General features: G+C 50.6%; 7 protein-coding genes across 7 annotated transcripts; 4 read left to right on the forward strand and 3 right to left on the reverse strand.

The window, feature by feature from the left end:
- Nucleotides 1–357: 357 nt before the first annotated feature.
- On the reverse strand, nucleotides 358–5,035 carry MRS44_011261 (uncharacterized protein; the record flags this gene model as incomplete). The annotated part of the gene is made up of 6 exons (XM_065619669.1): nucleotides 358–2,962; nucleotides 3,032–3,779; nucleotides 4,180–4,211; nucleotides 4,274–4,524; nucleotides 4,575–4,798; nucleotides 4,858–5,035. 6 exons carry the CDS (start codon nucleotides 5,033–5,035, stop codon nucleotides 358–360), a joined length of 4,038 nt encoding a protein of 1,345 aa, XP_065475741.1.
- Nucleotides 5,036–6,385: 1,350 nt separating this feature from the next.
- Nucleotides 6,386–8,263, forward strand: MRS44_011262 (uncharacterized protein; the record flags this gene model as incomplete). The annotated part of the gene is made up of 1 exon (XM_065619670.1): nucleotides 6,386–8,263. The coding sequence occupies one exon, from the start codon at nucleotides 6,386–6,388 to the stop codon at nucleotides 8,261–8,263; it is 1,878 nt and encodes a 625-aa protein (XP_065475742.1).
- A 1,351-nt stretch (nucleotides 8,264–9,614) lies between these two features.
- MRS44_011263 (uncharacterized protein) lies at nucleotides 9,615–11,120 on the forward strand (the record flags this gene model as incomplete). Its single annotated transcript, XM_046275755.2, has 1 exon — nucleotides 9,615–11,120. The coding sequence occupies one exon, from the start codon at nucleotides 9,615–9,617 to the stop codon at nucleotides 11,118–11,120; it is 1,506 nt and encodes a 501-aa protein (XP_046135035.2).
- Nucleotides 11,121–12,578: 1,458 nt separating this feature from the next.
- On the reverse strand, nucleotides 12,579–13,427 carry MRS44_011264 (uncharacterized protein; the record flags this gene model as incomplete). The annotated part of the gene is made up of 2 exons (XM_046278419.2): nucleotides 12,579–13,203; nucleotides 13,252–13,427. 2 exons carry the CDS (start codon nucleotides 13,425–13,427, stop codon nucleotides 12,579–12,581), a joined length of 801 nt encoding a protein of 266 aa, XP_046135034.2.
- Nucleotides 13,428–16,336: 2,909 nt separating this feature from the next.
- On the reverse strand, nucleotides 16,337–17,922 carry MRS44_011265 (uncharacterized protein; the record flags this gene model as incomplete). The annotated part of the gene is made up of 2 exons (XM_046268998.2): nucleotides 16,337–17,667; nucleotides 17,721–17,922. The coding sequence occupies 2 exons, from the start codon at nucleotides 17,920–17,922 to the stop codon at nucleotides 16,337–16,339; spliced, it is 1,533 nt and encodes a 510-aa protein (XP_046135033.2).
- A 2,152-nt stretch (nucleotides 17,923–20,074) lies between these two features.
- MRS44_011266 (uncharacterized protein) lies at nucleotides 20,075–20,782 on the forward strand (the record flags this gene model as incomplete). Its single annotated transcript, XM_046283379.2, has 1 exon — nucleotides 20,075–20,782. One exon carries the CDS (start codon nucleotides 20,075–20,077, stop codon nucleotides 20,780–20,782), a length of 708 nt encoding a protein of 235 aa, XP_046135032.2.
- Nucleotides 20,783–21,504: 722 nt separating this feature from the next.
- On the forward strand, nucleotides 21,505–22,128 carry MRS44_011267 (uncharacterized protein; the record flags this gene model as incomplete). The annotated part of the gene is made up of 1 exon (XM_046275754.2): nucleotides 21,505–22,128. The coding sequence occupies one exon, from the start codon at nucleotides 21,505–21,507 to the stop codon at nucleotides 22,126–22,128; it is 624 nt and encodes a 207-aa protein (XP_046135031.2).
- Nucleotides 22,129–22,131: the final 3 nt, after the last annotated feature.

The following is a 22,131-nucleotide window of genomic DNA, read 5'->3' on the forward strand; positions in this document are numbered from 1 at the left end:
ACTGCTCTCTGCTGTACCCAAACTTGCAACCATAATCGATTTTCAGCTCTATTGTGATAGACCCCCACAATTCATCCCTGTATATGCTCTTCCTGGAGAAACCTGCCTGTATGGTCCCCATGTTTTCAAAGCTGTCGCAGTATCTGTTAAAGTGCCTCTTAATCGCCCATCGGGGCATGTCTATGTCGTTGAAGCACTTGACCCTGTTGGTCGGTCTCCTGGCTTAGTTATCCCATCAAGGGCGGGCTTCAACTATATCAAGAAACATAATATCAACACATCATAGCCTCGTCTCCCAATACTAACATAGTGGCCTTTTTGTGGTCTTTCTACTGCCTGCAGGAGAGGGCTACATCTCTACACGCCAAAATGAACATATGGGACCCAATTCAGGAGCCCTGTCTCCAAGTCATCTTCGTCATCCGAATACAAGAATTTGGGCTTTCTGGTCAACCCACCCCCACCGTTATCTCCCACGTTTGAACTCGTATCTGCCCCCTCGTCGGAAGTCCTGTCACTTCTCGACCGTCTCCTGGTCTTTCGAAATTCCATCAGATCTCCGAGCGAACTATCCCGGAGTTCTCGACTGGCCTTGTGCAGCCCACGAGACACCGATTCATCGCTCATCTTGCTGCCTTCTATCACTCCATATGTGATACTCGCCATCTCGACGCAAAACTTGTCGTCAACGTCCCACAGTGTCCCTATGACATGCCTAAATCCCACGAGTTGGCAAGCGCTGATCAAGTGGATGCTCTCATCGATGAAAGTCTCATCCAGGATCTGACCAGTTCCACAGGCAGACAAGTACGCCAGAAACGGTGCGGATACGTGGAGGTTGATGTCCAGAAGATCCGCAACACGCAGAGGATTAGCATCCCCGTCGTCGAGAAATAGGTGGCTGTGGAGAGGGTTGTAGTAGTTTGTCGAGCAATGGCCTGCGAAATGAAAGATCTTGCAATTCTGCAGGCACTCCTTGAGTTTCTCCTTCTTCCGAACGGGTTCCACGGGTGTCAGTCTCATTTTTCCGCAGATCTTGCGGAGTTCTGCTACTTCTTGCGTCGCAAATCGTAGTCGATCCTGTCCAAGCGTGTTCTCCACTGCGACGAGTAGCGCTTGGCTTGGGTCGGTGGATGCACGACGACGAGCACGGCCATGGATGATGGCCTTGATGGAGCTGCTGTACGATGAAACGACCCTATCGAGGACAGTCTCTCCAAGCCCTTGTCTGTGATGACCTGCTGCATGGAGAGGAAATCTGCTCAGGGGACCGGTAGGAATCCACCAGATACGCGGCCAGTTCTCCCCAGCAGGGGTACGACTGAGCCCAAGGGCTTCAAGAGTCGGTTCCGCCACTGTATCCCATAGCCACTCAAGAATCTGGTGATTTCCGAGGTCTTTTTTCTTGGCCTTCTTTGTAATCTCCTCTCTGTAAAGGTTGGGCAAGGGTAGGACCCGTGTTTGGTCCTCCTCAACAAGGAGTACATCACAGCGATACTTGCTGACATTGATGATAACAAGTGGCCCATCCACCGCCGCACCTTGGATCTCAAATTCGCTGGGCGGCCCCAGAAAGCTTGAAAATTCTGGCAGTGCTCGGATGTCCTCAATCAGCTCGTCGAATTCTTTACCCGTCTTGTAACGTTGGTCGCCCCGAGGAAGACTATCCTCATCATCACTGCCAGAGTCATCGCCCTCCAACTCATCCCGCAGGCGAACAAATTCCTTCGCCATTTCCGGATGACGATCCTGTAACTGCATGATGTCAACTCTCATGGCTTCAATAGACTCAGCCAACACGCCTCGGCCTTGCTCAAGCAGATTCAAGGCAGCAAGGCATCCCTTCTCGGCAAACAATGCCGCCGCCACACCGTCAGAAGCCACTTCGGCCATAAGGCCGAGGAGATGTTGTTTGTCCTCATTGTCAAGGGACCTCAGAGCAAGGTTGGGCATCCGTTGGAAGACAAACTCTGCAGCCTCGAATGCATGCTGCCAGTGTGCATGAGTGAGGCAAACCTGCAGCATGGTGGCCCCGGCAGTCAAGTGATCAATGAGAGACGCATTCGGCTGACACATGGCAGAGCGAAAACAATTAAGCGCCCTCTCAAAGTCCGAAAGTTGTCCATTTCGGTCATACCGAGTTACGATCATGTTTCCCAGGTTGCACAGATATGTAACTCGTTCCGGATGGTTGTCTGGCGCTATCTCAAGGATACGCTCAAAGATCTTCGTAGCTTCGTCAAAATCAGCGGCAGGCCCACGAATCAGCTCCTTATCCCAAAGACGACATGCAAGATCATGGAGCAACTTTGTTCGAAACGGATGAGATTCAGGCGTTATTTGGATAGCTTGCCTCAGCAGTTTGATGGCTTCATCCAGGTCAGCAACGTCTTTAAACGTGTGATATCTTTCAACAAGTCGTGCTGCGTGGTTCCCCAACCATCTTGAACGATCCGGATGGCCACTTGGGGTATTTTCAGCTATTTCCTTTGATATTTGGAAAGCCTCTTCGCTGTCACTGGCCTTGCCTACTCTCGCATATCTCAGGCTGAGCAGGCTGGCAAGAGTGTCCTGCAGCGCTGGTCGCCGCCCATCGTCGGGCAGTGCTATGCTGATAGCCCGCCTTTGTATCTGGATTGCTTCTTCAAGGTATTCCAAAGCTCCAGATCTGGAATAGCGAGTCGCGAGTATGGTCCCGAGGTTGTTGAGTAGCAAGGACTTCCGTGGGTTGCTGTCTGATGTCTGGTTGACTGCACGTCTTTTCGCATCGAGTGCCTCGTCAAAGTCGGCTGCGTCGCCCGTTAGACAATATCTGTCCATTAAAATGCTGGAGAGAATGTCCAGTTCATCTTCGAGAGGCCTCTTCCTAGGTGATTTTGAGGCGATTGCTTCTCGTGCTATCAGAACAGCATTTTCCAAATCCTGGAATTTGCCAGTCACCTGGAATTTCTCCTGAAGCCGACTAGCCAAATCGATGATGAAGGGAGAGTGGGGTCCACCCTCGTTGGATCGATCTGCCTCGATTGTTTACCTTGCAATTCCAATCGCTTGCTCAAGATCTTCCATGTCTCCAGCCGCGTAGTACCTATCAAGGAAATTTGCCCCGAGGTTCTGTAGATAGATAACCCGGGAAAGACAATCAGAGGTCGCCTCGACGGTCTGCCTGGCCAAGTCGATAGCTTCCTCAATATCAGCCATCTCTTGAGTTCTCGAATGTCTGTCACCAAGACAGGCCCCCAGAGAGTGTAAGCGGTCCGTCCGTTCCGGACCCTCTGGGCTCAGAGCTACCGCCTGCCTCAACACTTTAACCGCTTCGTCCAGGTGCTCTGAATGCCCAAAGTTGGTATAACTGTCGTGGAGACGGTCCCCAAGCCCATGGAAAGTCCAAGCTTTGTCTGGGCCATCCGGGGTTGCGTCGAGTTCCTGCTTGATGAATCGAATGGAATCGGCCAGATCGGATTCATCCCCAGCGTTTTCATAACGACTGTAAAGATAGACTGCCAAGGATTTCACACATGTTGCCCGTTCGGAATCATTTGCAGCTTCGTCAGACAATGTTTGTCTTGCGAGATGAATACATTCGTCGATATCAGAAGGCTCTTCGTAATCAAGGTATCTTCTGTAGAGAAGTCGCCGAAGTTGATCAGAAAGCTTGTGTCGATCCGGATACCCCGCGACGCAGTCGGCAAATGCCAACCTGGCGGATTGGATATCTTCGTCCAAACTGGACATGACTTTCTCTCTCAGCGAAACCCGGTAAATCGCGATTAAAGATTTTCCTAGAAGGTAGAGAAGCTGCGTAATAAGGGTGAGAAGGGCGCAATAGCAAAATGCATCCGGCCCGAGCTAGGCAGAGTGGTTGGTAGACTTGAGAGATTTACCGCGGTATTTAGGCATCCATGCTGCGGGGAAGATAACGCCTCATCAGGTAAGACAGACCGAGGAGGCGGTTGGTTGCCTTATTCACGCCTTGCAGCCTTGTTTGCTTTGCAAATTGGTTCGCCTAACCGAGTGGCTGTCAGTCTGTGAAGGACCTCAGGATTTGTCCCTGGATATTCTTTCAACTAAGAGTATCATATGTATCATGTACATAAATCCATCCAGAAAATTCATGCTCATTATCCTGACCACTTCGGTTTTCTTTGCATCTCCGGAGTCCTCAACCATCCATAACGCTACCAGACACAAATACGATTAGAACAGTAGCATACCTATGTTAACACAAGTCAGCAGAAGTTAAACATCATAATTAATGCTTGGTGGAATAACGTACGTCGTGCCTGCGACAATCAACTCAACAGTTCTCGTGTTAGTCAATTCAGCAAGAATGGCCAGATACGAAATCGTGGAGAATATGACAACGAGAATTCTTCCCGCGTTGGTGCCCACAAGATTGCATATGACTATAGGCATCATAAGGAGCAGCGTGATGAGAAGCAGCATCAGCGCCCTGGCAATCCTCCTGATGACTGGCCCTGAGTAGATGTGGACATTGGGATCCGACGAGGCGCTTCGATACCTGCTCTGTCCTCTTGTAAACGTGTGAATACAACGTGTGAAGCGTATATACACACCTGCCGAAAGCGATCTGAGAAGCGAATGAGCTTGTCTTCTACCCAAACCTCGAACTTGATCATTGCGCTGTCATTTGTAAGGGCTAGAGACGATAGCTCGTTGCGATGCTCCAGAAACCGGATTTCTTGCCTATCCACACATCCAGTTCCCCTCAGCCAGTTCTGTAGACTATCCACATCCCTCTGTCCGGCCGTGTTTAAGCTCAGGGCTTTTTGAGTTCTTTCTACTAATTGGTCTATCCAACGTGAGCATTGGAAGCAACCGGGTAGAGGGCGTACGAACCATATTCGGCAAGACGAGCGTCAACATCTGCAAGAACAGATTTTCTACTCTGATTGTTGTCGATTCGAGATTTTCCAAGGAATAGGGGACAGGGTTCTGACTCGTCGATTTGCTTTAGCTTTTCCTCGAGGATTGCTATTTGGTCTTGTTTCAACAGCAGCAGCCGTGATCGGAGCATATCAAAGCGGCGGCAAATAAAGAAGCGATCGTAGGACGAGACCAAGGCAGTAAGACGAGGGTACCCAGGTTTGTAATCCTCGACTGCATCTTGTTAGCGGTTTGCACTGATACTGGCACAGACTCAGTACTTTGAGGCCCAGCCACCTGGGCCTTGTTGGATGATGCGTCCCAAATAGGCAAAATAGGTAGGCATGATCGAGAAGGTATCATAGCTCCTGTGATGCTATTTTTGAAGTAGAGACCTAGGTAACGCAACGGAGATGGCAGATTACTGTCTCACAGTAGCAGTTACAGCAACTGTTTTGAGTCGGTGCATTTTCGACGCCTCATGTCGAGGTTGAAAGTGAGGCATTCTTCATTGGCAACCAAAGCCCAATGAGATGCTGCCACGAACTGCATGCGCTGTTTTCCAGCTGCAGATGCATGTTGGTGGCTGGACGGCTCAGGTGCCAAGTGAAGCCTACGGTTGCCTTGCTGACCTTACGAATGGATGTTCGCGGGGCGCCTAGAAATACTTGAGGGACTCCCCGGCTTGCCAACAACCATCCACGCGTTGACAGAGCAGTGGAAGAGAATTGCAATTACCCTCCATACCACAATGACTAACCCTGAAGAGTAGGGACCACACAAGTCACCCAGTCTCTCCTGTTTGTGAGCATGCTAACTGATCTCCAAGTCGTTCGCCAAGCCCCGAATTCACTGACGCCGGCAAGCGCCCCTGGGTGGCCAGCTATGATGTCCGTATTCCCATTAACCAGTCATATGGGTTTCGCTGACAAAGGCTTTTTGAGCAGACGAGTGGCCTTCACGTCGGAGACAAAGTGCACCTTCGCAACTCCGACGGAAGTTTATCGGGGCCTTATTTGATTGCCACGCTTCCAGCGCCTGGAAAGTGCACGCTGAGCTTAGAGAATGGACAGCCGCTGGGTAACGGCGAGATCGACATTAGTGTGATTGAGGCTGCCTGAGAAGGGGGCGATGTGATTGTAATTCTTTCGTGATTATCTGTCTTGGTTCGCCCAAAGCGGACCAGTTCGCGACAGCTTGTCTTGTCATGAATCAAATAGCCGAGCTTAGCTTTGAGAGAGATGGCATCATGGGGGCTGTGCTAGTGACAACCAGCGTAACTGACCGAGCTCAAAAGGTGCCCAAAAGGTCTCTGTGCATGAGACATGCATAATATTTCAGGCTGAAAATGCCGACCTCGTAATTCTGACAAAGCCCTGCTAACACCACCCTACCATGCATTGTGTAGTTTTAAATTGATCTCCTGAGTGCTAGCCTACAGTTCCTCACGCTCACTTTTCTTGTCCCTTCAGCTCATACTACCAACCACCCTACCAAGACCATGTCCGCAGACCCTACACCAATCACGCACTACGCGCTCTTGATTGGAATCGCTTGTTACCGGGGCCAATCTCTCCAAGGCTGTGTAAATGACGTCCATGAGTTGGAAAAGCGTCTACGAAAGCATCGACAAAACCCCGACATTAAGACACTCACCGCAAGCCCCATCGCCCCGGGATCTTGCTATCCCACTGAAGACGAAGCCTTTTTACCTACCTACGACAACGTCTTGTTGAATCTCCACAGCATAATCTCGCGAGCGTCATCTGGCGACTTTGTCTACATACACTTTTCCGGACATGGCACCACAGTGACACCAGATAGCCACGGCGACCGCAAGCCTGATGCATCTACTGGCGACCTGGCACTTGTTCTTTTCGAGAAAGAAAAACCTGGTATCCGTTATCTTCGCGGCCAAGAATTGGGCGTCTTGTTGAGAGCCGCGGTGGATAAGGGTTTAAAACTCACTCTTGTGCTGGATTGTTGCTATTCTGGAAGCGTGGTCCGCAACGATGACGTTGCTCGCTGTCTCCCCTACAACTCGGAGGTGGACAAGAAATATCCCCCGTTCCAATGGCCAGCTGCCCTCACAGCTAATTCCTCAGTTCCTTATTCGACCAAACGTGGCGCTTCAATGCGTATGAACTGGCTCATCAATCCCACCGGATACACCGTATTTGCCGCATGCGGTCCGTCAGAGTTGTCGGGGGAGATCTTCGTCAAGGACAAGTATCACGGGATCTTATCCTGGTTCCTACTTAGGGCATTTGGCAAGATGGGCCGCGTTGGGGGAAGACCACACCACATCTATGCCCACCTATGCGCCAGATTTCGGGAGAGAAAGCCGCCCGACCAGAAGCCTATGCTCTATGGAAACAAACGCCTTGGGTTTTTTGAAGATCTTACCGCCGAGTTGTACGCGGCGCCCATTCCGATCATCAAAGATGACTCACTCCTACTTTTAGACGCTGGTGAGGCGCATGGAGTTTGTGAGGGAGACAAGTTTGCTTTGTGTTCTGTGGATGATGACCAGTCGGAAGACGCAACACAAGAGAAAGAGATTTTTGAGGTGACAAAAGCTCGACCACTTGTGTCTGAGCTGAGCCCGCTATCCCCAAGAAGCGTTTCGTATCCTTCCGGTATGATGGCGACAGCACTCAGCCACTCATCACTGCGAAAGTACCCCATTAGACTTCAGGTTCCATCACAGAACAACCACGCTTGGAGAAGGGCTATTCAGGAACGACCATCCTTGCATGTGACCATGGGAGATACAACGCCTGGCGACCTGTCCACATTCTACGTCACCGTCATTTCCAAGGAGGCTTACGAAATCCGGGATGCGTCGAAGAAGCTCCTTGCAGGCCTGCCGCCCCCGGTTGCAGACCTCGAAGAGGATCCGTCATTTCTCCTGGACGTGATGGAGCACCTGGCCAGGTATGAGATGGTGAAGAATCTCTTCAACAAGTCTCCCTCACAGAATTTCATCGAGTCATTCCACATCCAACTTTGCGACGAGACATCAGGAAAGACTTTTCCTCCAGGATGTCTGCGCGATGGACCTTTGTACCCTCTTTGCTCCCACCCGGAGTGCGTTGTGGAGATACAAGAGAACACCGTTCTATGTCTAGTGGCGAGAAATGAAGGGGAAAGGGACCACAACCTATCTCTCCATGTTTATAACCTAGACGTCTTTTGGGAAGTTGAAAACATGCTCAGAGGAGACCACTATGTTCTTCCACCACCCCGGACCAACATCAGTAGAGATTTCCGTTCTGGCACTGATGGCGAGTGGAGAAAAAGGATGGAAATAACGTTTCCGCAAGAACTGAAAGACAGGGGGAAACTCAGTGCGAAGATATTATCAAGGTCTTCGTAACACGCCAGCCTACCTCATTCATGTCTCTAGAACTGCCTCCTATTGGGGATATCTGTGGTCGGCGCAAAGCTAGGAGCAGCCGAGGAGGGTCTCAATGTAATGAATCTGATGACTGGGCGGTACTGAATTTTCGGATTCGTACTTTGGCTAAATAGAGAGGACTGGGCTCAATCCTTGCATAGTATCAACTAAACACACACTCTTGTAACAGTGAAATGACCAGCCAAGTTGATTGAGAGCAGAACCGGATACAATTGTGGTGTACAGGTTAGCAGTTAGGTTTCCTGACGGACATTCATGAACTCGACCAATAGTGCGATCGGATTTAGATGCTCAATTGCCCGGGCAGGGATGTCGGAGATAACCTCGTCACTTGACCCGAGCCTCAAGCATGATGAATTCTAGCACGCCATGTGGCCTTTTTAGTCGCCAATCCGGGTACCAAGCCCGCGACCTTCACAAGGCCGGGCCAAATGCAGTCAAAAGATCCAGGCAGCATGATTGATGTCGCGGTCAGCTTAGAATCCGCGCGGCAGCTTACAGTGACCGCGTGCGTGTCTGTAAGACGACTCGCCCAGTCTCAAAAAGTTTCCGAGATGGATTAATCGTCAGCCGATAGAGCTTGCATGACGCCAAAATAACAGAACCCTGGCTAAATGTCGTAGGGCATTGAACGAATGACGACTACTGATCAATAATCCATCCCTACGGGATTCGCACCTCGGTAATCCGTAGAGTCCGTGCCACGGACCAGTGATTAGCAAGCAACAGCCCAGGCTAACCGTCAGAGATATGGATGGCATCAAGTTCGAAACAGCTTGGATTTCGTTAGCGCATGTCTGGTAATGCCTATCTAGATTCCTCCTCATGTTAGTGACTCATGTAACAATCTCCGCTTATCACCAGGCCGAGAATGCGGACATTCGCAAATCGCATAGACCTCGGACAACTGATTCGTAATAACTGGCCCATTTCATTGCGGAGAGCCTGCATCAATCCATCGCACTCGGGTAACTCTCACGAAAAGCGAGCTGTTGGTTGTTGGTCGGTGCCCGGAGTTTAGTCCAACAAACCGGGTCTCGGCCTTCGGATAGGCGCCCCGGGACCGAGAGACCCTCAAAGTCGGAGCACGGCCATATGACCGGAGAGAAAAACGGAAACTTATCTTATCAATTCAAGATCTGGCCCTGAAACTGTCCAATAGCGTCGTTGCAAAAAGATCGTTCTCGCTCCCTCGCGACTCGGCCTTACCAGGAACACCGAAGGGGGCAAGCAGAGGTCCATTGTAATCCCGACCACTGACCAATGAATGAATTTCGCAAAGAGCCTGCTTTGGTCCCTTTTACGGGCCATGAGCCCAGGAAAGGTTCCGCTCCCCGGAAAATGGCCTGACGTTTGTTTTATTCTTAAGCTCCCTCCTCCCATTATTCGGTTCATGGTTGAGAAAAGTCAGGTTATTCCCGGTCGGCCGCTCCCTGACTCCTTTTACTGTCAAGGTCCAGCAAACAGCTACATCTGCAGCAGCCATGTCCGACAACACTATCCGGCAGTCCTCCCTGAGCCGACACTACACGACAACTTGGGCATGTCAAGTCCTGCAAGACAGGGCATCAACGCCCCAGAATGGCGTCAAAAGAGGGTCCTGGCCGTCAAGGTCCTGATGGGCGTTATGGTGGCCATCCTCGTCGTCTTCCTTGCCGACCTTTCATACCTTTTCGGTGCATCCTTCAAAGTCAACGATCGAGTATCGGCGCTTAACATCCTCGTTGTTGATTACGACGGTGGTCCTATTGGAGAGTCAGTCTCAACCGCCTACCAGGGTCTGCAGAGCCGCAAATTCCCATCGCTCGACTTTCAATCATCCTCCGACTACCCCGACCCTGAAGATGTGAGGCACAGCGTGTGCAAGGCCGATTACTGGGGGGCCGTCTTCATTCACAAGGGCGCCTCTGACCGTCTGGCTGCCGCTATTGAAGGCGGCTCTGCAGCCCAGAACTACGACCCCACGGACAGTGTGACATTCATCTACAACAGCGCCAGATACCCAACCACAGCATCTGGATACCTCGCCTCCAACTTCCAATCACTCCTCGGCGCCATGCGAGGCGGCTACTACCGAACAAAGGAAGGCCAAGCTGCCTTTGGAAACGTCAACAGCAGCGATCCCGCCGCCATCCAAGCCTACCTCAACCCCATCCAGGGAGCTCCCGACGTGATCCGTCCCACGAACCAAGCCGCGAGAAACCTCTACAACACCATCAACATCGTCATGGCTATCCTGGGCCAGTTCTTCTACGTTCTCGCCATGAACGGCATCTTTGACAGCTTTGGCATCCACAAAAGCATGCGCATCAGCCACGTCTACGTGATGCGATTCATCACCGGCAAGATCTTTTCGATGCTGTTCGCCATCGTCGTTACTGGATATATCTGGGCTTTCCGTGAGGATTGGGGTGTCAACGGTGGACACTGGGCTCTCACGTGGTTGACGTTCTGGCTGTTTATGGATACCAACTTCCAAGTGCTGGAATCGACTATAAACAGTTTTGTGCCGATGCCACTTACACCATTCTTCCTACTCACCTGGTTCATGGTAAACGTTTCGGCCTGTATCTTCCCCTTTGAGCTCATGTCTGGATTCTACCGCATCGGATACGCGTTCCCCGCTCACGCTCTTTGGATCGTTCTGATTGAAGTTTGGTCCGGATGCGGCAATTACCTGCACATCGGTCTTCCCGTTCTGTTCGCTTGGTGGGTGGTAGGACACGTCACGGCCGTGTTCAGCATCAGGAAGAGATGTCTGGCGCAGGCGGCGGCACCACAAGCTGCTGCTGCCACTGAGGGCAAGGAGGAGTAAGAGAAAGGAACCTGATAGACATATACCCCGTTGATGCGCCAACATGGCATACTTATAGACACGATAGAGCATTACGCAAGCATTGCAGCATTTTTACTTCCTGTAGCATAATAATAGAACATCACTACTCGAATCATGTTTATCTTATAACTCGACGCCTCCCCAAAAGGGTATTAAAGTTCATTTCTTCACCGCGACTAACATGACGTCCTTCATGGACAAGTCGTCAAATTTAAGTCGCATCTGTCAGCACTAACAAGTATAGACGAAGCTGATGTACAGTTAAGTCGACCTGATCTTGACGTTGTAAGGCAATCCTTTGCTAGCGCCATCCCAAAGGTGAGGCAAGAGCATTTCGATGACAAGCCAGGTCATGTAGCCTATGGTAAGATATATAGACAGTTTATTATATCGTAGTTAATGTATCAAGACAATCTAATAGGTGAACTCAAATGTTATCCAACTAGTATTCGGGACTTCGGGGCGAGCTTAAGCTCCGTCTTGACAATGACGTAGTTGCTGCATGGGAGATGCGATACCCGAGCTGTAAGCTGACTGATCCATCTGTCAGATGTGTCTAACCCTGCCCTGACAGTCAGCCATAACGAAACTAAGAATTGAGTCCAGTGGAATAATCGAGTAGCTTGCTGACGGCATTGCCTTGTGTGAGGGCGTACCAGATGCAATCATCATCCTGAGGACTCGATGCGAGCATCACAAGGCGATAAGATTCGGTCCCATTTCGGTCCACGACGAAAAGAACTATCCTCCACAGCATACGTATCTCTCTATAAGTCTCAATGGCCTTGGCAGGGGACATGATCGTCTTCAAGAATGTCTTGGGCGGGGTCGAGGTCAATCTAGTGGGGTCATGCAGCCCCGGGCCGGGCCGCTCGGAACAAAGTCAATGACGAGATTGGATTTCGTATTCCCGACGACACTCGTCGAATTATAAACTATTTTAAGCATAACTGAAGGGAGAAAAGGTCTGTAATATTATTTAATTACATACTAGACCAGTGTCTTGTTGAAATTCGACCGATGACACCTCTCTTGGATATCCAACACCACTTGGGGATGTTGCCCAGGCCATTTACTCGGCGGGCAGATACGAAGGCAAATTACGCCTCAGACTCAAATTGGTTGACGTGTGATTCCACTTCGAGGCCTAGGCTGGATTAAATAGCTTTGAAATATCAATAGGATCGATTTTGCGATGCAACGGCAACGTGTGTTTCGTGCCTTTATGTTCCCGGTTTGATTGTGATGTCGACAGCAAGGTGAGTTCACCAACAAATGTGCTAACGGGATGTGCGCGCGCATAATTTATTGAAATAAAGGTACAGGTCAATCTGAAGGTCACAGTCCAGCTACAGACAAGAGAGATCCCAATCCCATCTCCTCCACATTTTGTCTCCTCACAGATGAAGCTCGCAGCTCCAAACCCAATCACGGCATTTAACCGCTGTCGAAGCCGTCAACAAGGTCGTTGCGAGCGCGGTCCAGGTTAGCCTTGAAGCTCCCGTCCTTGATGCCAACGTTCGCCTCGCCAAAATCGTGGTTCATGAGCTTGTCGCGGATCTCACCGCTGGGGAAGCCCTCCCAGTTGACGAGAGGTCCAACAAACCAGTATCCCTTGTGGTTCTCGATCTCGTCGTCATCTTCATCAGCGAAGCGGAAGGCGTGGGTAGAGCCGCCGTCCTTGTGGTAGACAATCTTGGCGTGCGTGCCCTCGTGGAAGCGAACACCGCCAGCCTCCTTGGTCTCGTAGTCACCGTGAGCGGAGGCGGCGACGACTTGAGCGCCCTCATTGTCCTTGGTGAAGACGGCAATGTGCTCCCAGTCGTGTCGGTGGCCGCCGCTGATAACGCCCTGGACGGACTGATCACGCTCAAAGTAGTAGTCGTACAGGTAACCACACCAGTGGTTGTTGCAGCGAGTGCGCACGTAGACGTTGTTGTTATCAAGGTCTTCAATATCGCGGCACTTGTCAGACCACGAATATTGGTAATCGACCGTGTCGCCAGTGGCGATGTTGCCGTCCTTGTCGATGGCCGGCACGTTGTAGCAGCTGTCCTTGTCACTGTTTCAAAGTCAGCATCAGCCGTAATTGTGTTACCGTTCAGCTTACAAGTCCAAGGCAGGCTGCCACTTCTTTTCCTCTTCAGAGCAGTGCTCGTCGAGTGCACGAGGAGGCTCGTCACGCTTGAGGAGCTCTCGGTAGAGGTTCTCGATGGGGTTTGCAAAAGCGGTGGTGGCAAAGAGGAGCACCAGGCCCTTGGCAGCCAGGCCAGAGTTCTTTGTCATGTTGAATAGAATGGGTAGAATTGAAATTGATGATGGTTATGAATCTCTTGAGGGAGATGAGAGTGCGCTGTTGGCTGATGAAGCTGTTCAAAGGCAGGTCGTCCCTTCGTCTTTATACCTAAAAACTCTCCCACTCGGGTCTGATCATTTCCATCATCATGTCTTCATCTCACGACCGAAAGCCTTGTAAGACGCGCCTTGCCTCGGACGAGCTGAGCATGAGTGACGTCTTCTAGACGCTCAGTCCACACCGAGATTGCGCCTCATTGGGGCCTCATCCTTCACTCTGCCGCTTCACACAGCTCCATGACAGGTAGGATCGTCAAGTTCCTGGGTCTGATAGGCAAGTCACTTTTTAGATGCAACTGCCGACGGCGAGGATCGTATTCCTCTGTCGGAGGCGGCTTGCATGTCCGACCCGCGCGAGGCTTAGCCACCAAATGTATTATGTTTATTAAGATTAACCTTAAGAGCTTACTGGGCTTAAGAAACAAAGCCTGCTCGGCAATATTCGAGAGGTCGGACAAACGTGCAGCTGAGAGCGGTTAGCTGAGGCAGCGAGCTCTCATACCAGTCTCAATTGGACGCTCAACGCCTTGCAAGGCACCTTGCCGTGCTAAGGCAGGCTGTATGCACCTGCCGCAGATCAAGACAATGTACCTCATACGAAAATTCGAGGGATTTTGACCATTGGCGGCGGTACTGCAAGGGGGACTCTCAGCTGGCCTTAGCACAGGGCAGGGATAGGCGCTCGAGGCTTGTAGGATCCGATCCTCCACAGATAACCCCAGGCCGCAGCGTATCGTGTCTTTGCCTACGTCACCCGATCGTCTTGTTTGAAACGGTGGCTTGCGTCTTAATTTGATAAAAGGAACACTCGCAGTGTTTTCGCACTCGTTGCCGAATTCGTCGTTGCACATCCGGGCTGTCAGTGTCACGACCAGGGGGGGTTGGTTGTTGGTTGTGTCGTTTTGTTCTGTTTGACACATTATCGTTGCGTTCTAGGCGAATTAACAAAGTTCCAAGGCTGTAGATCATGCACAGAACCCCAACTTGCCGCGTCATAACGTTCTGTATCCGGTACCGAGCCCCGAAACTTGGGATGATGGTGATGCTCGAGTTGCAGATTGCTAAGCCTCGGTCGGGCCGCATCTCGACGAAAGTATCATGCAGTCTTCTTTCTAGGCATACTTTAACTTTTCCAGCTTGGACAGGGCTATCGGCGCAAACCGCCCCCGCGCTCGCTACAGGTGCCGCGAAAAAAGTTCCTCAGACAAGGTGTGCCGCTCCCCAGTATGCGGAGGGTGGCAGTGAGGTAGCAGAATCTGCATCAAGATCCTTGATTTGGCTTGAGCCATGCCACATATGGCCAGACCGTGGAATGATCCCCAATATCCTCGGCAATGCCAAGTTAGCCAACTTGTTTCGTTGTGCAGTCCATGAAGCCCAAATCTCGTTATCAATTCATCATAACTGCTGACAAACTTGGAGGATCAAGTTCTCGGCCAGTATTTTCGTCACACTTGTCGCCATCTCCGGAGGATTCAGCTCCTTGATTTATTGCTGCATATGCGCGCTGGAGCTGCGACTACACTGCCTTGTTTAGTTGCGTGAGGGCCGCTGACAACCAACACCCGAAGCTATCAGCCCTTTAACCAACCTACATGACAGAGGAAAGACTGTGTAGTTGAGTTGAAGATTGACTCCTCTATAGAATATTACTCTCCTTCAAGCTATTTTCTTAGTTAATCGACTTCAAGTCTCACTTTGAAGTCGGCTAGGTCTGCCGTCCAAGTCTATTTCTACAGCATTCAGTCGATATTGATGCCAACAGAAATCCACGTTGTCTTAACACTTGTCTTGTAGGGTAGATCACTCAGAAACAATATGGAATTTCCAGAGATCATTCAAGTGGCATGGCAGGGGGTCCTTGCAATGTGGAGGCAACTATCCTGTTTGATCATGTAAACCACTCTGGGCGGCGTGTTCGCGCATGGTCGCTGGCAGGGGCCTGAGTATCCTCGACGCAGAGACCTTTTGGCTTCATAGCCACAATGGCACAATATCTTCGGTGACGTACGGCGATCGGCAAATACATGTGGAACAAACTTGGCAAGGAGGGGGCTCCTTTTGAGAGACTCGGGGCGGAGTTATACCTGGCTCGGCTTTTTTCAAACTGAAAGATACCTGAAGACTGGTGGTGATGCGAATTGCCGATCGGTCAGGGCTCTATGCACCGTAAAAAACGTAGAATGACGAAGGTTCTTCGTGATGGTGGGCAAGTGTTGGTTCTCGAATGACAACCTCGCGAAGAGCGAAAGCGAAACAGCGATTGGACCACCCAGTCTTTCTGCATCCAGGTTCCCGACCCCAGCATATTCAAATCAGATCATGGCAGTTGACGGCTTTTCCGTAGTGACAGCAGAATGAATCTCATCAAGTTGAATTTTCAGAAAGCAGGAAAAAATCTGGGAGCGAGTGGCACTTCAGAGCCAGCTCTGACAAAAGGCCCTGATATAATCGGTTTTCATACCTTGCTCTCATAGGCAATTTCTCATCTCTTTAGCACTTCAATCCCAACAGTTATATCGTGAGAAAGACACTCTCTCTATGCTGTTTCCTCGAGAAAAGGTGCAATCCATACCGACCTAGAATCAGTATTGAGGTCAGACACACGAGTTATGTGTGCCGCTTATTGGACTTTCTAATTCAGGACGCGGATAGAATATACTTGTACTTCATATGTATAGAATCTAGGCTGGCATTGGCCCCGGGAGATCAGAAGTGGACTGAACACGGTATGTACGTTATGCCTCTTGGACAGTCACAGTCCGTGAAGGTTCTCAACCTGCTATCATTTTACAATACAATCTTGGCTAAAAAAAAAAACCACATCCCCAGGCTTCCTCTTACAGTCTCGAGGGGCGCTGGTATTCGCCCGGAGCAGGGTTGGCGCCAAGAATGCCAAGTTCGTTCAAGACCTGATCCGCAGCAAGAGCACCCTGCTCCATCGCACCCTCGATAAAAGATCTCCATCCGTTAGCCCAGTCAGCGTTGGCCATGAAGACGTTTCCATGACGGCTCTGAAGCTCTGCGAGGTACTTGGTGAGGAAACCAGCGGGATACCAGGCAGCACCGGCCTTGGCGTAGGGGTCAGAGACCCAGTCGTGGAAGACGACCTTCTTGATATCCATAGGGTGGAATCTCTTCAGAGCGGTCTCGAGACGCTCGGGCTCCTTAAGGGGGTCAAGTTTGCCACGGTTGTCGCCAGCGAATGAGGTGATACGGGTGGTCTTGCCACCAGCACAGAAGCCATCCCCGTAGACATACAGCATGTCACCAGGCCAAGTGCATCCTCGGAGACCTCGGAGATCTCCCTCAACTTCGGCATGGATCTTGGTCAGATAGTCAACCTGGCCAATCTTAATGGCTTCCTGGCGGAGAGGCGACAGAGGAGGGTCGAAGTGGATGTCGGGGAGGACGGCGATGGGGATGGTGTTAACAACCCGCTTGGCACGGAAGATCTTGCCGTTAGGGGTGTGGAGGGACACGATTCCTTCTCTCTCGATGATGGACTTGATGGGGGTCTTGAACGAATACTGGAGGCCAAGTCGGACGGCGTCGTCGAAAATACGACGGGCGAGCGTAGACTGACCCTCACGGATCTTGTACAGGGTCCAAACTTCCTCAAAAGTGGCGATATCGTAGCCTTGAAGAGCCTGGGCGCGGAGCATCTCAAGGAACCCAAAATTCTCAACGGAGCCACCTCCGATGTGCGGAACAAGCGACTCGAGAAGAGCAAGCTCATCGGCGCTCAGCTGGTCCTTAATCTGGTCGATGCGGTCACGGCATGAGAGCTGATCGACAGCCTTGACCTGATTGGCACTAACACGCGAGTTGCCAAGCGTTGAGTAAGGCAGAGGGCAAATGTCGCGACCGTTGTTGCCATCAATGTTGATAAAGATGCCCCAGGCTCTGGCGGTCATCTCGCCAGCCTCCTTGTGGGTGAACTTTCGCGAGCCGGAACCTGTGTCGAGGGTGAAGTAATCGCAGCCGCCATTCTCAGTGCGGGTCATGGAGACGTCGTCCTTGAGACCGTAGCGCACCATCTCGCCGAATACGCGACCGTGGACGTGTGAGATCCAGGTGCCGCCCATCTCGTATGTTGTGCCATCCAGCTCAGCGCTCCAGGTGCGACCACCAACGCGGTCTCGGGCCTCAATGAGGAGAGTCTTCTTGCCTATTAAATGTCAACAGCATATTTCCTCACGTTTCTCCTCTCTCACTACTCACCAGCCTTGACAAGGTCACGGGCGGCAATCAGACCGGCATAACCGGAGCCAATGACAATGGCCTCCCAGACATTACCGTCGTCGACTTGTCGGATCTTGCGCTCTGGCTGCACGACACCGTATGTGCGGAGACCAGCGACCAAGCCTTCCTGCTTGGTGTAGGTGTGCCCCTCATTGGAGAGATTGGCGTGGTAGGGGGACATTGTGAGGGGGTTTGTGAGGGGGAAAGTGAAGCAAAGAACAATTAAAGCTGTTGCAATTGAGGCAATCTGATCAATCCACTTCGACACTGATGCGGCTAAGAGAAGATATTCAAGACGAAGAGAGGTGCAAAGTCAGGCTTAAGAATGAAAGCGAATGCCGACCTTTGAAGCTCCAAAGCTCCAAAGTTTGGAACATGCGGGGGTGCGAAGTTCGAGATATTTCCCAATCAAGATCTAGCTTCAGCGACGCGCCTTACTCAACACAGCATCGATCTGCAGCGCGAATGCTTACTTAATGGAGAATCCTTGACGTTGATACGGTGCCGTCTGTTAGCGTTGGAAATTGCTGAAAAGGGTATTAACTCGAACACCACCAGCTTTGAGGTTCTGCTCTGCCCGAGACCGCGTCATGATATCACGTCGACTTATCGCAGCGGAGTTGACCGCTTGAAATGCACCCCCCACTTGCTGTCAAGTATCCCCATGGGGATCTAGATTTGCCAAGGCGCGGAATCAGTCGATAATATTCCTGTGTTCGACAGCGGGACCAGGATTGGTGAGATTCTCATACAATGCTGCCCACTGATCCTGTCACTGTCAGAGAGAGCGGCAAATCCCAATTGTCCACAGGTTATCGTATTCGTCAGTTTTAGTATAGTCTTCGGCCGTTAAAAAGTAGTCCAACTAGGCCGCACGGTGGAGAGAAACTTCCATCTGGATAGAGTCCATACGACGTATCTCATTGTTCGGGTTGTGGTCCAGACTAAGATAGCTCTCTAACTCCGCAAATGTCCGCGGTTGGGAGTGCTACTAGATTTAGTATAGTCCCAGGACGCAGCCCTTTCAGCAACCAATGGACTGCAAGTTACGGCATCCGAGGTTCCGGCGACGCTTTTCCATGTTAGCAAGATAACAGATAAGATGCCATCTTATCTCGATAAGCCCTTATCTGTTATCGCCCATACTCAAGCAAATAGTATCGGTTACGCAGCATACCTAACATCTACCGGACACCATCAACAGCTATGCAGAGCCAAGGCGTACTAAGCGGAAGAGCCGTGATACTATCCGTAGAATTTACCTAGCTTGTAGGGCTTTGATACACAACATGATGGTCCATGCCAATTGATTGCCTAACTGTGGGAGAAGCCATGAGATGGTGGCTTCCCTACCCTATAACGACCGGATTTTGACCCAGAGTTGTTCCTCGTTCCTATCACAAGCATGTTCCATAGATGCTTATGAAAACTCCTTGGCCAGTTTTGTGAGTGTATATTTAAACCGGTATCCTTTATGAACTTTAATGCGGTTAGGTGGCCATGGTTGGCCAAATGGACATGTCACAACTGTCGACTGAGAATTTCTTTGAGCATACAGCACAAATCAATCTCAAGACACCTGCTCGATAGAACGTGGAGAGTCTTTCGAAGCTTAATAATCTATTATTGCCTGACATCTGTACGGTATTTCATCCTACTAATTCAACTTTCGCATGATGAGCCAACATCTCTTCACTCGCCCTCCCCTAACAATTCTAATCCCTCATTCCCTTCTATTGCATCGTAGCTGGGGCTTCGGACTGATATCCAGTGGCCTCGTTCCCCAGAGCACGGGACGATGAAGATGTTTTGGTCTGGCCTTGTTGTTGTCAGCCACAATTTCAGCCCTCGCAAGCTGACAACAGCCCAACTTTAGCTCCTGATAAGTGGTTGACTAGTCCAACTTGCGATTGGGCATACAAGCTTCCCCTGTCCGGGGCAAGCGGCCTCTGACGTCAACTATCCCAAGCGAGGAGAGATCGTCGATTCAGAGGACATGGCTTGGACTAACAAGAAACTATTGAAGAGTATCCACATATTCGCGCCAGGCTCAAGTCGCGCATTGGACAATCAAGCCGTTTAATATGAGTTGGCACACCTTCCTCCAAGTTTGTCGCCGCGTTAATGACGATCAGCAAGGCAACAATCCCTGTGTTCCTGGACTAAAGATGCATGTTGGGCAATAGCTTTTGCTAGCTGTGTTGTTGAGGCTTGCTGACGCCAGCTTAGGACGGCATCAGGGGAGATTTATAGGAGACTATCGGCTGTCATCCTTTCCTCAGCAGCTCTCGTCTCTCGGTCTCCACTGCAAATCGCACCTGTCACTCGTTACTATGGTCTCCTCCAAGCTGTTGACTGGCGTTCTCGCCATGCTGTCGGTTGGCGTCGCTAACGGCAAAGTGTGCTATCCCACTCGTTCTACGACGTTATCAACAACAGCTGAAACCACCACCTCGACTGCCGAGTCTTCAACGGCTACCGAGTCGTCAACTACTGAGACCGCCACTTCTTCATCGATTGAAATCAGCTCGTCCTCGACCACCGAGTCCTCAAGTGTTGAAACTACCACTGCTTCGACTACTGACTCTTCATCTGCCGAAACAACCACATCCTCCGCTACCGAATCCACAACGACTACATCGACTGTCAGCACTGATGCAACAACCACTGTCACAACCTCTTCAGCTGAAACATCTTCAACCTACATCACCATCACTTCGACAACGGCAAGCTCGACCGAGATCGAGACCGCAAGCACATCTACATCGACTTTCTTCCCTGCCGGTCTATTCCCATGCCAAAATGACGCGGACTGCGACCTGCGTGGCGGCGTGTGTGATCCCATGCGATGCGGCTGTATCAATCTGATGTGCTACCTCAAGACGACGACGATGGCGACGATGACCACCACCGCCTTGCCCGAGTTTGCATGTGGTAGTGATACTCAATGCGTGGGTGCTTCGTTCTGTTTGGATCAGGGAGCCAACATCTGCGCCTGCGTCAACGCTCTTTGCATCGTGACGGTGCTCCCTTTGCCATAATTGAGGCAGTTGAAATTGGCGTCGTCGGTTTTAATGAGAGAGTCTGCAAGACAAATTGGTGAGGCTATGTATATAGTCATGTGAGAAAGACTGTAAATAGCTACGTTGTATATGAGAATGAGCTATAATTCAAATAGACGGAATACGGAAGCTAAACATATCATTGCATTGAGATGTGTAGTGTGATATGACCGCAAATCATTGCGAGGTGATATTGTCCAAAGAGTACTCGATGCGGTTTTCTGATTTCTCATAACTTGACGAACAGTATTTACTGACTGGTTATGACATCTTGATTTACTGAGTCAATTTCCTTGAGGATCTGCCAGACGGACACTGGATCACCCAGAATTGGAGTCGATACTCTCAAACCTATTTCCCATCATGTGATTCCATTCACCCTTCTGGATCTGTTGGCCGTGTCATTCAACATGAGCTTGTGGAGCTATCGAGACCGCATTGCTAAAGTCCGGCTTACATAGGTAGGGACAGAACCGAGGTTATTCCATATTGGCTCTTGGTCTTTGATTCTATTTGTAGCCGTAGTTAGGTTACGTGATGCACATCCTTGGCTCATGCAAGTCGCTGCATTTGTCAGCTTCGGATGGGGGCTCGCTTAAGAGGAGGTCATGCAGTTGGCCACAGGGTGTTGGCTTCTTGAAAGCTTCACTGTTTCCTAAAGAAATCCAGCAACGCCATTTGACCGCCTTCAAATCACGAATATGAGTTACGCCGAGACCTTTGAAGCCGCGTTTTCAGACCCTAAGAACACGGCCATCACTACCCCGGATGCGGATGTAAATGCCATCATTAGCAACAACTACACTGTCGATGAGCCATTTACTTATACCAAGTCCCTGCTCTGGGATATGGAAGTGAAGAAGGCGCTGGGCCCAGACAAGTATATCAGGCACGTCATCCGTCCCGGGAGCTTGAAGGTAGTCGACCATACCAAGGAGGGCTCTCTTGAGTACTTTGTGCGCATTACGGACCAACGGATTTGGAAAGATCCCGACCAGTACACAACAGTTATTGAGCGCGTTTGTCTCGATCATGTCAACCAAAAGGCATTCTTCCTCGGAGTGGCAGAAGCTACTCTTCCCGACGGCACCAAGATCACGAGCGGGGGAAAGCAGCCATTGTTTCACGTCGAACACTGCGCGGTTGGAAATGAGGAGAACCCTGTCAACACTTGGCGTATCGTGCATCTCACTGAAGAACGGGATGAAGATCTCGTCAAGGCTTTTGATGGCATGATGCGTGATCCATTTTTGAGACAATTCAATGAGGTTTATATACGGGAGGATTTGGGAAGGCAGTTGGTTCGAAAGGATATTACTACTTGAAGT

This window comes from Fusarium solani (genome assembly GCF_023522795.1).
Source record: "Fusarium solani strain SB1 chromosome Unknown bctg00000007, whole genome shotgun sequence".
Lineage (NCBI taxonomy): Eukaryota > Fungi > Ascomycota > Sordariomycetes > Hypocreales > Nectriaceae > Fusarium > Fusarium solani.